The 17,241-nt window shown below is 39.0% G+C and overlaps 1 protein-coding gene across 3 annotated transcripts in view; it reads right to left on the reverse strand.

The window, feature by feature from the left end:
• Nucleotides 1-17,235, reverse strand: part of DESI2 (desumoylating isopeptidase 2) — a 60,459-nt gene extending 43,224 nt beyond the window's left edge. For all 3 annotated transcript variants that reach the window (XR_002482386.1, XM_021716182.1, XM_008065363.1), the window contains exon 1: nt 17,170-17,235. Coding sequence is in view for 2 of the 3 variants with exons in the window: in XM_021716182.1 (XP_021571857.1) it covers nt 17,170-17,211 (42 nt within the window). In the remaining variant the exon portion in view is untranslated. The remainder of the gene's footprint in view (nt 1-17,169) is intronic.
• Between the last annotated feature and the right edge of the window lie 6 nt (nt 17,236-17,241).

The following is a 17,241-nucleotide window of genomic DNA, read 5'->3' on the forward strand; positions in this document are numbered from 1 at the left end:
GAATTTACATTATGAAGTATGAAAATCAGATGCTTTTCTTCGGTATGACTTTTTTCCTGAATAGATTCAAAAGAAAAGATTGTAAGCCCTTCCAGGGAGAGTTAGTCAAAGAGAAGCCCTCCAAATGTTTCTACTCCTGTTAGGGCTCCCTAGGTCTATTATTAGAGAACACGCCTGGAAGACTCAGTCTTGACAAACTGGGCAGGCTGCCTAGGGAAGTCACGGAGTTTAATTCAAGGTCAGTATGCCTTGTCAAGCCATTCTGCCTCAAAGTCTTGCCAAGGCTACGCAAGACTTTATAAATGACACCTTTTTAAGTGAAAATTTAATGAGATAGCTGTAAGCAAACAAGACAAAAAATAGTACATGAGAACTGAGCCTTTTACTGAATGATTTCAGTTGTGAAATTACCCCACATCCCCACAATGATTTACTACTGGCAGTTAATGATGCTGAAGTAACTGCTATTAACTTTTGAAATCAATAGTAGTATTTCTCAAAGCTTCTCTAACTTGTTTTCCATCCTTTGCCACTAATTTAAAAAAATTAGTTTACTACAGTCAAAATTTATGTCACACAGCATCTCTTCAGCAAAAATCTCCCTACGAAGTTTCTCAAGCTTGCTGAGGAAATTGTCACACTTTTGTAGAACACCACAACACTGATATGTTTAACTCCATTTTACAAACTAGACACTATTTTTCTAACAGAAAATATTATAAATATGCAAAACAAAAATCACAGCCAAGAACTTGTACCCATAAACAACAAGCAAAACAAGCTGCTGAACTAGATATGGCTGAATGTTAACAAGATTTCTGTTAATTTTGCTGGATTTGTCTTCATTGATTTTGTTGTCTCAATAGTAGCAGATGCCAAAAGTTTAAAAATTCATGGCATCTGCTACTGTTGAGACAACAAAATGAAGTGGGGACCAAAGGGACATTCAAACTTTACCTGTATGATGACCACTTAACTACCTATCCTGAATCGTACCCCTCATCTTAAACACACACACACAGGGAAAAATGAATAATCCAGGACATTTTAATCTAAATAAAGCCTTAGAATTTTTTTTTTTTTTTTTTGAATTGGAGTTTCACAGTTGCCCAGACTGGAGTACAGTGGCACAAACACGGCTCATCACAGCCTCAAACTCCTGGGCTCAAGCAATCCTTTGGCCTCAGTCTCCCAAGTAGCTGGGACTACAGGTACGTGCCACCACACCTGGTAGAGAAGAAGTCTCACTATGCTGTTTAGGCTGGTCTTGAACTCATGGGCTCAAGCAGACCTCTTGCTTCTACCTCCCAAAATGCTAGGATTACAGCATGAGCCACTGTGACCAGTGAAGTTGGCTTTTTGTCTGAACTGAGGAAAGACCGCTTTTATTCCCAGAGTCTAGTTCAAACCTAAGATTACAGCTAGTATTCAGCAGACTATTGCTCTGAGACAGCTGCAGAGGATGGGATGAAGAATTACATGTAATGACTAGGGGCTGTCTTTGCAGATAAAATTTATCACACAGAGGCGGTGCTGTGCAAGGGAAGAATGACAGAACATTAGGGACAGATCCACTTAAGGAGGCTATATGTTAAAGTTTACCCAGTGCTGACAACTATATAATCCCTCAGACATTATGAGAAGTAGGGCATTTTCGTTTAAAAGTTACTTTACAATTTGATTCTTCTCAAACCTTTCCTAACAGACCAAAGAAAAACAGAGAGCCAGCCAGATGCTACCACAAAATAGTATCTCTCAAACCACGAAACAACAGAAGAGTTACCACAACTTCCCTACGCCAACCACCTATCTAAACCACTTGTACCAAGGATATCATCTGGTCAGTTTCATCTAAGGATCTTTTTCCCTCAGGGTCAAACTGGAAAGCCCACAATGTTCCTCCAGCTCCAGCTTGATCACAAGGGCATTTCTTCTATTATATTTAAATAAATCTCAGAGATTACTGCTTGAATAAAAAAGATCAAGTATTACAATGAACACAAATGGAAGCACTTTTATTACAGTGAAAAAGACACTGGATTAAGAGTTGGAAGACTCGGGTGCTTTGCCTTGGTTTGTTAATATATTTGATAACTTTTTAAGGCACTCAGTTTGTTTCAAAAAAGTATTTTATTCTAATTCAGAATCCTGGAGCCAGAATGCTGTGGTTCAAATTCACTATTTACTAGTTGTGTGGGCATGGGAAACATACTTAAACTCTGTATCCCTTGATGCCCTTATTTATGAGGATAATAAATACAATCTACCTCAAGGACTGCTGTGAGTCTTAATATGTATAAGGTACTTAAAAGAGAGCTTGACTCACAGCAAACATTAGTAAGAGCTAGTTGTAGCAAACATGTATTTGTTGATAATATGATTCTTCCTGGCCAGGCTCGGTGGCTCAGCCTGTAATCCCAGTACTTTGGGAGGCTGAGGCAAGTGGATTACCTGAGCCTGAGGGTTCGAGACCCGCCTGGGCAACTTGGCGTAGACCTCCTCTCAACAATAAATCAAAAATCAGCCGGGCGTGGTAGCGCACGCTGTAGTTCCGGCTACTTGGAAGGCTGAGGCGGAAGGATCGCCGGAGCCCAGTAGGTCGAGGCTATGGTGGCTAGGCAACAAGTGAGACTGCAACTCAAAAAAAAAAAAAAATTAAAAAAAAAAGAAAAAAATAGATTCTTCCCTAATATTTTTGTTGCACATATTGGGAAAAATTGTATGCATCTGTTAATAAGCAGATCAGTTCTGGTTATCTGTGAATTCTCAGAATTTTCAAGAATCTTTGGCAGTTGATGTCAAATAACAAATTACTGACTCACCAAACTGAACAGCAAACAATAGCAGAGTTAATTTGACTCTACTTTAAAGACTCCTACAAGAATTATATTCTTGTGAAGTACAGATTTGAGAAAAAGGCCTCTAAGTAACGCAGTGGTTTCACAAGAATGTCTTCGTACTTGTGAGGGATGTGAGCACAGGACTGAAGAACTACATCTCACTTTGTTGGCACTAGGACTTATAACTCTGTACCTATTTAAGTCCATGGAGATAGTAAGGATACAGAAGAGGGCCAAGGAAGGACCACTAATACATACTTAACTCCCCTAATACCAACCAATGACCCTGAAGTCTAGTTATTTTTTTAAAGCAAGCATTAGCAAAAATTTTTTAAATTAGGATTCTGAAAAGAAAGTAAAATGTACAAGTTTAATAAAAAGGGCCTTCTGAAGTATTAATATAATAAAAAAGTCACAGAAAAATTATCTTAAATATGTGAGAAGGCAGTAAGTACATAAATAAGTACAATTACTTTTGGGCTTGATTTTGCATCAATGCAAAAACTGGCCTAAATATTTCTATTCATTATATACTTATTATTATTGTTTTATTTTTGAGTTGGAGTCTCACTGCCACCAAGGCTGGAGTGCAGTGGCAAGCTAAGCCTCAGCCTTCCAAATAGCTGGAACTACAGTCGTGCTCTATTCATTATTTTAAAATACTGTTTATAGAAGTGAACTAATTATGCTATATTACTGTCTTGTTATTCTTCTGTAGACAATTCTTATCAGTTTAATAAAATTTTACGCTTCCTATTTGAAAGCAACACTGACAAATGCTATCTATCTCCCTCGTCTGGAACTTAAAACACTTAATATAACTACTTAGGGCTTGGGTCTGACTTCCATAAAGTATTAAATAAACTGAGTAAGTATAAAGAATGACTGTTTCCCCCTCAAAAACTAGAACCAGTGTTTAGGTTATATGCTGAGTGGATTAAAGCAAGTGTTTGGTTTACTTCCCAAGAAAAGGTATTTAGGGAATAGAAGACATTTTAATTACTGAGTTAAAAAGCCACAAGTAAATAGTGAGTAGTGGACATTGTGGACTAATTACTATACAGCCATCTCATATAAAACTGTTTTCGATGTTCACACTGTTAAACTAACTTATGTGGGTCTTCTCGGTACCTATGGATTGAGTCCAAGATAAATAATGATAAATGTTACTCTAGAAAGGTTCCCCCCTAAATTGCATCTCAGTTTAAATCTCATTTTAAATGTCTACTTACCAGCAAAGCTATAAACAAAGCAACTTTGATTCAAAACATATGCACACCCACTATGTTGTGTCAGGAACTCTGCTAGGCAGTGGGATTACAAAGATGATTAATTCATAGTCCTTGTCCATAAAGAACTCTTTAAGAATGTAAACAATCATAATTTGCTAGGTATTAAAACAGAAAATATACACACATGGTAAATTAATAACTCTTTTTTTTTTTTTTTTTTTGAGTTGGAGTTTCACTCTGTCACCAGACTGGAGTGCAGTGGCCGCTCCCGGCCACCGCAGCCTCGACCTGCTGGGCTCCAGCGATCCTTCCGCCTCAGCCTTCTGAGTAGCCTGAATTACAGGCATGTGCTACCACGCCCGGCTCATTTTTTGATTTATTGTAGAGATGAGGTCTCGCTGCCAAAGGCGCGGGATTACAGGCTGAGCCACCAAGCCCTGCTATTAACTCATTTTTTTGGATGTCATTCTAAGATGTACTTTCATCTTATTCTTTCATAATGTAAAACACTTAAATTACGTTAGGGATGTTCAAGCAAGTAATTCACCGAAGGTCACGTAAAATGAATAGCCAAGCTGTAAAAAGAGACCAGAGTTCTCAGCCTTCACCTACTGCTTTTTCAGTCCCACCACTTTGCTTACTAATAGATATCCTCAGGTGGCCTTGATTTTCTTGAAATATCCCGAACAACTTCAGAATAAGATGAAAGTTACTACTGTTACTTCATCACTTTCTCTAAAATGTGAAATTATGGAGCCGGGCTCGGTGGCTCAGCCTCTAACACGGTGCCTTTGGGAGGCTGAGGTGAGTGGATTGCCTGAGCCCGCGGGTTCGAGATCCACCTGGGCAACTTGGCGAGACCTCATCTCTACAGTCAAATCAAAAAATTAGCCAGGCGTGGTAGCACGTGCCTGTAATTCCAGCTACTTGGAAGGCTGAGGTGGCTGGGAGCGGCCACTGCACTCCAGTCTGCGTGACAGAGTGAGACATCAACCTCCCCGCCCAAAATGTGAAATTATGGTAGCCTCTCAGGTCCCATCCCAAGTGAAAGAAATGGTCATTACCTACGATTTGTCTACACATCATATAAAGTGCCCACCTCATCATTATTTAGTAATGCAGAAACCACCTCTGAGGACTATAAACTACAAATCCCAAGAGGAAAAATCTAGAGGATATGTTCTTTTGAAAATCGGAATTTCATCTGTACTTCAGACAATTCTTTTTATACTGTTCAGTAAGTTAGAACACATACAAAACATTATATAACACATTATATTGAGGACTGCTGGAGACAACAAACATGGTCAATTCTTTATCTAATGGTTCTTTCAATTTATTGTTGGACAGTGAGCTAGAAACTATATTTATATTATGGTATGTACAAACAAGCTAAGTTGTTTATTATTATTATAATTTCCACGAATGTTTAAAGACATACATTATTTCCATTAAGTTCACTTAGCTGAAAGGCTGAAGATCATCTATCAACTCTTAACACCCAAGGGGAAAATACAAAAGGGGTTGAACACAGCATTGCTGGTTTGAAGACGTAGGATTGCAAGACACATTCAGTGGCTGAGAGCTGCTCCCAGCTGGCAGTCAGCAAGGAACAGGCCCTCAGAACAACAAACACAAGCAAGTGGAGTCTGTTAACCAGAATCAACTTGAAAGCAGATTTGCTCCAGAGCCTAACACCTTGATTTTGGGTTTGTGAAGACTACAGCAAAATAACCAGCCTAGCCCACCGTTAACCCCAATTTTATACATATATTGTAATGGAGATTTGCAGCTAGTGTCAAACATACAACAATCCTACCCACCCCCCCTTTTTTTTTTTTTAAAAGAGACAGAGTCTCACTGTGTTGCCCCAGGCTGGAGTGTGGTGGCTATTCACAGTGGAATCACAATGCACTGCAACCTCAAACTTCTGGCCTCAAGTGATACTCCTGCCTCAGCTTCCCCAGTGGGCTGGACTACAAGTGCACCATCATGCTCGGACTGCCCTGCATTCAAATGCTTCAATTCGGACAGTATTTTATTCTCTGTAGTGTAACATTTCCTTGGATAAAGTGAGGAAATTCCAAAGATCAAGTTACTAAGTATTGCGGCTACTGAAACCACACAAATGGCAGCTCATTTAGCTTATATAATTTTGCAAGTAACACTAGCAATAACAATGGCTAATACTTTTTAGTACTTATCATGTGCCAGCTCATATGATCATTCTAGGCATTTTACTTAAAATGACTCATATGATCCTTACAATAATCTTATGAGCTGGGTACCACTATTATTCTTATTCTATTATTATTTTTTTTAGTTGGAGTCTCACTCTCACCCAAGCTGGAGTGTAGTGGCATGCTCACAGCTACTGCAGCCTCAACCTGAATCAGGCAATCCTTTTGCCTCAGTCTTCCAAGTATTTGGAACTACAGATGCACGCCACCATGCCCGGCTAATTTTCTAACTTACTGTAGAGACGACGTCTCGTCATGTTGCTCAGACTTGTTGCAGATCACGGGGCTCAGCCAATCCTCTCGCCTCTGCCTCCCAAAGTGCTGGGATTACAGGTGTGAGTCACCGTACTTGGCACTATTCCCATTTTAAAGAGAAACCAAGGCACAGACAAGTAATTTTCCCAAGATCATACAGCTAAAAAGCAGAAGGTAAGATATAAATCCATGCATCTTGATTCCAGACATAAGCTACTGCTGGTGCCCAGCAGCATGCTTCTATTTTATCCTCCTGCAAGAAGCAGGAATGAACAGGAAGACACAGTAGGGAAAGGAATTACTTTAGGATGACAAATGCTAGGGAACTTAAGTCAAGTTCAACAACCCCTTTAAAAGCAATTGCTACTATGTACCAAGCTCTGGGGGTATAAAAGAATAAGACACTATCTCTGTTCTCAAGGTCACTGCAGAGTGAGAAGCATAAAAATCTATCCTGCTATATTATTGTTTGATACCCACAAATAAAAGAACAGAATGGGATTAAAATATTACAGTTCTTGTTCTCTTTATTTGTTAAGACTTTAAAAAGTAATACATTCCTGAAGTTTTAAAAGGACAAACCTCCAGCTTGAGAGCACATGGTTGGTGGTTAATAGAAATAATTATTAAAGTATTACTAATTCTCTTCATTTGAATGAAGAGGCCTGGAAAATGTTATAGCATATTCTTTCGCTCACTGGAATGGCACAGTAGAGAGGGAAAATACTGATGAGGCAGAAGACTGTGGTGACAGTTCTGAGAGAGAAATCCTTGTACAGACGGGAGGATGGGATCTATTACACAGTGGAAGGTTTCATCTCAGAAAGGGACATGGACAATTCACTCCATGTAACAGGAGGAAAGGCAGACGACAGCAGACAGTGGTGGTGGAAGGATGAGAAAATTCTCTTCAATTGCCTTTTTTTCCTTCAGTGGAATAAGCTGTGAGGTCATTTCTGAGAGTAAGAAATGGGGAGAGTAGAAACGTCAATTGGCCAGAGAAACAAGGAAGCACTGCCAGCATTTAGGGATCTTTTAGGATCTGTGGTCACAATTTTAAAGTGAGATCAGTCAGTATGGTTGTGTGTTTTTCTTTAGCCCTATTCAGCAGCTGAAGTGTGGATGGTGAGTTGACTTTAACTAGGTTGCCAGACAAGTGTGACAGAAGTAGTGGTTATAATGGTAGACTGTAGAATCTAACCCAGTTGAAGAGGGGAGTAAAAAGTGATTATTTTAAGGAATTGGCTCACATGACTGTGGGGGCTGGTAAGTCTGAAATCTGTAGGCCAGGTCTAAGGCTGCAGATCCAGGGAAGAGTTAATGTTGCAGCTTGTTTGGTGCCAAAATTAGTTCTTCCTTGGGGACCACCTTAGTCTTCTCTCTAAAGGCTTTCAACTGATGAAGCCCACCCATATTACAGAGGGTAATTTGCTTTACTCAAAGTCTATGGCTTTAAATTTTAATCACATAACTTATATGCTTAGTCCTACTTGTCTTCCTTTTATATTTAAATTTTCTCTTGTTTTCTCCCTTATACAACATGGAGTGTGTTTTGTTTGTTCTTTTCCCTCTAGGTCTGATGTTATCCCAACAATTCTTACATTTTAATGAAAAAAATGTACATATACATTCAAGTATAATTTTCCAGTACCAACAAAAATCAATTATACTTACTGACCCACCTCCTCCTATGCAGGGCTGCTTGATGCTTTCACCTCTTTTCTCTCACCCAGGGTTTGCTCAATATAATCTAAAACTTACTTTTTGAAAAATATTATGTCTATTCTCTTTGAAGAGTAATTCTGGATATTGGCCACGTTTTTAACCATTTATAAAATGTAGCCATGTTAAATGAGTACTGATGGCCAAGGCTTTTTACTTTTACACTATTACCACCCCACTCCTAGGTTCTTGAATCTCTTTTAACTTCCAGAAAGGAATCTAAATACTTTCTATGTCCTTCTGTACATTAATGACAACTGGAGAAGCTATAGGATTCAGACATAAAACTTCTTCCTTTCAGTATTCTGTAGATAATGTTCCATTTTATTTAGTCTCTGTGTCATGAAAGAGAAGTCTGAAATTAGCTTGATTTTTGTTCCCTTGTAGTAAGTTTTCTACCTTTGTGTATTTGTAGGATTTTCATTCTTAAAATTTGAAAGTTAAACCAGGCTTTGGTTGAAAGGTCCTAACTTTAACTCCCTTTCTAGTTTTAAGTTAGGCAATGGTACTTTCAACTTTGTGGAATCTATCCTAAACTCAAATTGTTTGCTTTCCAGTAGTGCTTGTTCTATTTTCAATGACCCTCATGAATCTACTTGAGAACTGAAGTCAGAAATTCCGTAAAAATTTCTCATCTCTTGCTGTACATTTACCTGATTTAGAGCCTCTGTGCTTGCTTACCTTCTGGCTGGAACACTTCCTCTTTCCCACATGGTACACTTCATTTTCAGGAATGCCTTCTCAGCGACGTTCTTCTTGACCACTCTATCTGAAACTGCAACTACGCTATTCTGACCTACGCTGTCCTTCCCTTTCCTTTATTTTAGCACTCGTCACAACTTACCATACATTTTATTTATTTATTTATTAGCGTTATTCTGTTAATAGATGGCTTAGCTAGATGAGTTTGGCATTTACTTGTTTAACTACTTGCATGTATTTTCTGGAAAAAAAAGTCAAAAAACAACAGCAAAAAAAATCCTGCTTTAATTAATGAGGGAGAGAAGAATAAGATAGAAAAGATGTAAGTTCTTCCCAAGTTAATTTATAAGTTTAGTGCGAGCCCAATTAAAAAAAAAAAAATTTACAGACTTCAAGGTATATATCCAAAAAAACTGAAAGCAGGACTCAAATGGATATTTGTAAACCCATGTTTACAGCAGCATTATTCACAACAGCCAAAAGGTGGAAGTAACTTGCGTCCGTGGATGGATGAATGGATCAACAAAATATGGCATACACGGAGAGTGGAATATTATTTAGGTTTAAAAAAAAAAAACAAAATTCTGACACATGCTATGACATTATGCTATCTGAAATAAGCCAGTCACAAAAGGACACATACTGTTATGATTCTACTTATATGAGGTATCTTAGTCAAACTCAGAGAGACAGAAAGTAGTATGTTGGCTACCAGGGGCTGAGGGGATGGGGGAATCAGGACTCGTGGTTTAATGGGCATAGAGTCTCAGTTTTGCAAGATAAAAAAGTTCTGGAGATTGGTTGCACAACAATGTGAATATACCCAACACTGCTAAACTGTATAGTTAAAAATGGTTAAATGGTAAATTTTATGTTATGTATACTTTAACACAATTAACACAAAAACCTATGGGATTTTTTTTAGAAAGACTTACAAACTACTCCTCGAAAAAGAAATGAAGGCCAAGAAAACTTTGGAATAATCATGAAGAGAAACTGGCTTAGCCAAATTCTAAATATAGTGTGAAATTATAATAACTAAAGTAAAGTGATATTAAGGCTAGAATCAACAAATGGGAAACTGTAGTGTTATGATAAGAACGACACCACAATTTCGTGAGGAAAGATTTTTATTTCAAATAGTGTGGGGCCAAATAGTTGATTTTTAAGTTACTGCCACACACTGCATACCAAAATACATTCCAGATGAACTAAAACAAGATTATTTTCATGTATTCCATTACCCCTTTATTATTATTATTATTATTGCTCTTCTTACAGTTTAAGGTTATTTTGGCAGTTTTCCCTTTACATTCTATTAACCAGTTGGCTGACATTTGGACAATCATGTTGTTTTGGAATTCATATAATCTTGTAGATAATCTGGCAGTCAACAAATTGAAAGTACAAGTATATCCCATCTTAAGAAAAATTCACTATACAAACAATTCATCTAAATAGTAGGCTCTCCTTGGTATTTTAAAATTATTTACATTACAAGTTCCAAAAGTTCTATTTTGTTAGCTTTATTCATCATCAAAAATGTGGCCGTGGAACTGATATAAACTACAGCATGCCACTGCAAGTTTGAAGGCTTTAATTACCAATATGCTTGGACCCTACTGACATCTGAGTGTCGGCCAGTATAAAAGGTTTCCATGCTTTATATTCTGAATACTTCCAATTTTCCATTTTAAGTTACTAAGTTAATATTTACTCCATGGCAAATCAAGATGCTGCTAAAAGAAAACAATGAATATTTTTAGGTTCACAAAATACCTTTCATAGATGGTACTGGAGGCAGAATGACTCCCCAAAATGTCCACACCCTAGACCCCAACCTGTGAATGTTTTGTGGCAAAAGAAGTTGGCAAATGTAATTGAAATTATAGACCTTAATATAGGGAAATTATCCTAGAATATCTGTGGACGGGTTTCATTTAATTACACGAGCCCTTAAAAGCAGAGAACATTCTCTGGCTAGAGGTAGATGTGCTAGAGGAGAAAGTCAGAGATATCTGAAACACAAAAGGAGTTCAACACACCATTGTTGGTTTGAAGATGTAGGATTGCAAGACACATTTAGCAGCTAAGAGACGCTCCCAGCTAGCAGTCAGCAAGGAATAGGCCCTCAGACCAACAAACACAAGCAAGTGGATTCTGTTAATCTGAATAAACTTGAAAGCAAATTTGCCCCAGAGCTTAACACCTTGATTTTGGGCTTGTAAGGACTACAGCAGAATAATCCGCCTAGCCCACCTGGACTTCAGACTTAAAGAAATGTGAAATAACTAATTTGTGTTGTTTTAAATCACTAAGTTTTTGGCAATCTGTTATTGCAGCAATTGAAAACAAATATACGAAAACTTCCCCCCCAAAAGAAAGAAAACAAAAGAAGATAATGCCATGGACAATGCAGAAGGGTAGATTTATGATTGCCCTTTTGGCTTAGCTAAAGTCATAGGTCACTATTTCTATGTCAAGTGGTAGAAGTGGCACTGGTCCAAGAAATATAATGGTACAAGAACACTAAGACTAGCTCCTGCTAACTAGTCAATCTATGTTAAAATTCAGGAACTGACAATGTTTTTGGAAAGACTGTTTTCCATGGAATAACTAAGATCTAATTTCAGGAAATAAACAGATTAAAAACATTTCCTCAGTGTAGTCCCACATGGTTTTTTTTTAAGTTTTCCCAGAAAAATATTTTATTTTTTTCTGTCCTATTCCTGTGCTCCCTCACTCCTTCATTTGGTCATCCTATTCCAACAATCAAAGCTAAAATCTAGCAATACACTAAAGTAAAAGAAGAGGGGGGGAAAAAACCCCAGAAACAGGTATTTGGCTTAAAGAGGAGCTTCACCCAATCTTTTCATGCTATTTAAGTACTGGTATCTCTCCTAATAAGAACTGGCTAGTTAAAATCCCACTCATTCAGCAAGTATTTATTGAAAACCTTTTAGTGACAGGTTCTATTCTAGACACTAGGGGTAATATAATGCTTTCAAAAAACTTAGTCAAAAAAAAACCAACTTACTCTAGTGGGATGTGCAGGGTCATAATATAGGAAGTAATAGAAACATGTAGAAAGTACAACTAAGGCACAGGAGTAGTTCACTAAAGTTTAATGAATAAAAGGTAAGCTACAGCCAGGAGTAGGAGGCTGCAGCTGATCAATGCTGGACAAGGACATTCCAGACAGGACTGGCAGATATAGACACTGGAGTGTGAACTATTATAATATAGCTTGTTTGGATGAATAAAAAATTGCATTGTATGAGCATGAAGTATGTGTGTAGGAGTGGGAGATGAACTTTAAACTGTCAGGGGCCGCATCATAAAAGATATTAGATTTTATCCTGGTATAGTTCAGAAAGATTACTTTGATAAGAGAATAGAAGGTGGATTAAAATGAAGTAATACTAGAGACTGAAACTAGTACGAAGGTTATTATGTTATATGCCTGAACTTGAGAGGCATCAGTGGAAATGGGGATAAAGTTACTAATTTAAAATAATATTCAAGAAGTAAAATATGTTGGCAAGCACCGCAGCTCATGAGGTCAGGAGTTTGAGATCAGCTTGGACAACATAATGAGACCCCATCTCTACAAATACAAAATAAAAAAATTAGCTGGTACAGTCACATGTGCCTGTAGTCCTAGCTACTTGGGAGGCTGAGGCAGAAGGGTCGTGTGATTTTGAGGTTGCAGTGAACTTTGATCATGTCACTGCACTCCAGTCCAGCAAGAGAGTAAGACTGTCTCAAAAAAAAAAAGTAAGTAAAATATGATCACAGGTTCCCAGTTAACTGCCACTTCTAACCCCTTGCCTTCTTTACCCACACTCACCATAAAAGCTAGAAAAGTCAGATACCTACCTACTCTGTTTCATCACAGCAGCACATGAGCCAATTCTAGACAATCTCTTGAGAAAGGAGTATGGCTCCAGCAAAGCATTCCCTTTCCGTTAAAAGGGGAGAGGTGTGTGTAGAGAAAGGCCCTAACTTGTTCTGTCTTCCCTCGGGTCCTGCTGAATGAGGATATGATGTTTGACACTATGGCAGTCATTTTACAGCTATGAGGGGACAAACCAAGGGCAAAAGCCAACATGCTGAGGCAGACTAGTAGGGTGGAAAGTCTTGGTTCTTGGTGACATGACTGGGCTTCTACTGAATATATCCAGGGCCTGGATATCTCTGGACTTAAGACATGTATCCTTCCAGTTTAAGCCACTGATTGTTAAGCTCTCTGTGGCTTTCAGACAGAATCAGTCAAACTAAAAAAAAAAAAAAAAAAAGACAAGACCCGGTGCCTGACTGTGAGAGTTTTTTGTCGTTATTGTTGTTTTAGTAGAGAGGAATTTAGGTTTGGTCCCAGGTTTCTAGTTTGGAAAACTAAGAAGTGTTAATTATCAAGATAAAATTACAACAGCAGTGGTGTTTTTTTGGTGGGTGGCGTGGGTGGAAGGTGTGGAAAAGAGAAAAGCAAGAAGTTTGTACCTGGATATTTTGCTTTACAGGTATTATGGGATCATTAAGGTGAAGAAATCTATGACTCTGGAACTTGTTCAGAAAGTATGAATTAGACCTACAGATATATGAGAAGTCAGATCTATCACACCTGCCTGACCACGCACTCTCTTGGAGGAGTCTAACGGATATAAGCAGGTCAGAAGAATGGAGTCCAGACAAAAACATCCTCATTTGAAAAGTTCTAGAAAGTGTTTTCTTTCTAATCTTTTAAGATTTTGAAGATGTATAGATACTATTTTAAAATAGGAAGAAATTTGTATATAGGAAGAATCTACAAACATTATCAGATACTTACATATTTTTATTTTATAAGAAATCACTAGTAGTCAGGATAATCTGAAACCGAAAACCTGGATCGATGAAAAATGAAGACCACTAAAGTGACTACACCAGCGATGTGTCCCAGTATTTGAAAATAATCTGAATCACCTGCTTTGCTACATATGCCAGTAAATTAGGAATATATGAACAACCTCATTCCCATGACTCAGAAAATAATTCCAGGACATGTTTTACTGGTGGCAGATTAACCCAAAGTACACAGAGGAACATAATCACTGAAAAGGCAGCAAGCAATAATTTAGGAGCACTATACGTGATTAAATAACCTTTTGAGGATTATACTATTCCTTCATGAGAAGGAAGTTAATACAGGTGATCCTGACAATTATTTTCGTATATGTGCAGAGTTATGGAAGAGAAGGAATGATCTGCAGCAGCCCAACCCAGTGAATAGGAAAAATACAGTCAGAACCACAAGGCAAGAGGTCCTTAAAAACAGTGAATATAAACGGTGACCTGAGGTTGATCTTCATGTTTACAAAGTTTGAACCAGGTAGCTGATGTACTACACCTGCACAGGTGACAAACATCCTCATCAAAGATACCTATGATGAACAGCAAGTATTACCAAAGATAAGAGGACTTTACCGTTGGCATCAAGCAAAAATGTTTCAAAAACCAAAAAAAGTCAGGAAAATGCATATAACCAACAAAAAATTTATACCTCAACCACTGGACTTCATTGTAAAACCTAACTCTGATCACATTGTTATCCTCCATGAAAAACTTTAAATGGCTCCTCTGGATCAGAGAGCCCCCTCAGCCCTTTACTCAAGCACATGACTCATCTGACTACTAGCAAAGGTCTAATAAAACTTTTGTCCTTTGTCCTTTCATGCATCCTATGCTCCAGCCATACTGGACCAGCTGATACTTCCCAAATCCTACCTGTGCCTTCCTACTCCTGTCATTTTGTTCATGCTGCTTGTTCTCCTCCCTTGTAGATACTACTCATCCTTCCACTCTCACACCTTTTATCTTTCAGCATCTCTCGATCATACACCACATACCGTCTCCTCCTCTGCATCCTTTTCTGCTCTTATCAAAATCATGCTATTCTGTCTTGAGTTGTTACTACTGTCATATCTCCCTTATGATATCCTAAATTCCTTAAAGAAGAAAGGACAGTTAACTTATCCTTGTGGCTTCCACCAGGTCAAAATTCAGTAAGTAATGATAAGCTGCTGACATAAAACTCATAGACCAAAGCCCTCAAAAGAACACACAAGACTGAGTTGATTAAAAGTCTAACCATTCTGATAAACATTTATATGCCTCAACTCTTGTTGATAGGAAAGAGCAATATGCAAGACAAACACAGGAATTACTCAGTGGAGAAGATAATAAATCAGAGTTTGGTATAGAAATTCTAGAACCTATTTTTAGTTGTCTGGGCAGGTCACTTACCTTTTCTCTACCTTGATTCCTTGGTAATAACTACCTACTTTACAAAAGTGATGTGAAGAATAAGATCTTTGTTAATTAGTTAATATTTTAACATCATTCAGAACACTCATTCCTTAAAAAATATTGAATGTCATCTCTCTCCATTCCCAATTTGCCACAATTAGCAAAAGATTTTCTTGATTCACAGAACACCTGAAGTGTCAAGAAGCCCCTATATGCCAAAGAAAGCATTTTCATTTTCATTTAAATGACACAACTCTCTTCCTCTATTCTCTCATCTAAGTACTAACCAGGCTTGATCCTGCTTAGTTTCTGGGATCAGACAGAGACCAAGGCGTTCCGGGTGGTATGACCGTAGTCTTCCTCTACTCTTACAAATTTCTTTTAGGCTCTGAAATTGTGGCCTCTGACCATTGCACACTCCTAATTTATAAAGGAACTTAATGGAGAAGAAAAGGCACACGGTGTTCTCAACAGCAGAATATAACCTGATAGTTTCCAACAGTCCTCATGAATAAAAAAAGAAACCAAATTCAGATGGGGGGGACACAGAAAAAGTAAAAGGATAATTTAAAAGTCTTGGGGAAATATACAGCTGAATACAAAAAGTGTAAATCTAGAGAGTTATTCCTTAATTAGTGTCATAGGCCAAAGACCTTACAAAGTCTATGATCTCTTGTTCTGATTATTCTGATTATTTTTCTATCATGCTCCACTTTTCTCAAGTATGGCCATCTTCTTTCACCTTCAGGCTCACATCAGAACTCAACTGAGGACTCACCTCAAATGGCAGGCAGTCCCCAAACCCTCCAGACACAATCCTCATATATGGCATAAGGGATCCCTTCCTATCCAAGATATTACATTGCAAATTTAGGAACTTATAAATACAAGGGAATAAAAAGTTTAGAACTGTAGTATTTCTGCTCTTCTGCGTCTTTAAACCAACAGAAAAGACGAATGAGGAATTTTTCATGTGTCAACCAGTTTACAAGGAATGTTTAACATTGCAGACAGATATGATCCTTTACAAAACAAACACTGATCAACCAAAAGCAAGTACACACACCCAAGCACAAATCTAACTGCAACGGTAATTCTCTACCGGGTGCTTTTTCTGGGGGTTACTGCAATCGCAATAATCAGGCAAACCAGAACTTGCACTCGATTCTGTGTGCTTGCAATACTTCAAAGTCGAGATGACACAATAAACAAGTTCTTTCTTTCCCTCTCCTGGGGCACGTCACCTGTTGCATCACCTGGAAAGTGGTCTTCTGAATCTAGGAAAGGAGAACCACCATGCCCCCTAAAGAATTCAGCTGTGCTATTTTCTCGATTAAAGTGTAGCCTCTTTCATGGTAATAAGGCTGCCTTGGAGGCAAGGGTGTGCTGGCTCCTGTTCAACCTTCGGAGGGATTCAAGCACAGGCATCGACAGCTGTGACTTTCTGGACTTCGGGGGGCTTGGGAGTTTCTGAAGACTTCGGCATGAAAAGAGATGTTCGGCTCGGCAGAAGCAGAGCCGGGAGCGCAGGCGACCGGCACAGGGGGGCGTGGAGCAGCCCCGGGACCCGGGAGGTGGGAAGCGGGCTCGGAGGCGCGAAGGAAGCTTCGCAGAAAGGGCACTGCTCGCCCACCACGGGGTCGGGCCCAAAGCCAGGGTCCTGACCAAGCCGAAGGCACTGGCCAAAACCCTGGGGCTGACTGGGCTCACGGACACGAGTGTCGACAAGTGCGAGGATTAAAAAATCCTAATACCCCCTCCCTCCTCTCCCCCAGAGGACTAAGCTGGGGGCGGAGACACAAGGCAGGAAGCGCCTGGGGCCGGGGTCCGAGCCCGCCGGGCGCGAGGACGGGGCCTGGGCCCGGGCTCGGGGCCGCCAGGGGCCGCACTCACCATGTCGTACACGTTGAGCACCACTAACTGGTTAGCCCCCATCCTCCTCCCAGCGGCCGCCGCCTCGTCCTC

Source organism: Carlito syrichta, unplaced genomic scaffold (genome assembly GCF_000164805.1).
Source record: "Carlito syrichta isolate Samal-C Ts95f unplaced genomic scaffold, Tarsius_syrichta-2.0.1 Scaffold308254, whole genome shotgun sequence".
NCBI classification, from domain to species: Eukaryota; Metazoa; Chordata; class Mammalia; order Primates; family Tarsiidae; genus Carlito; species Carlito syrichta.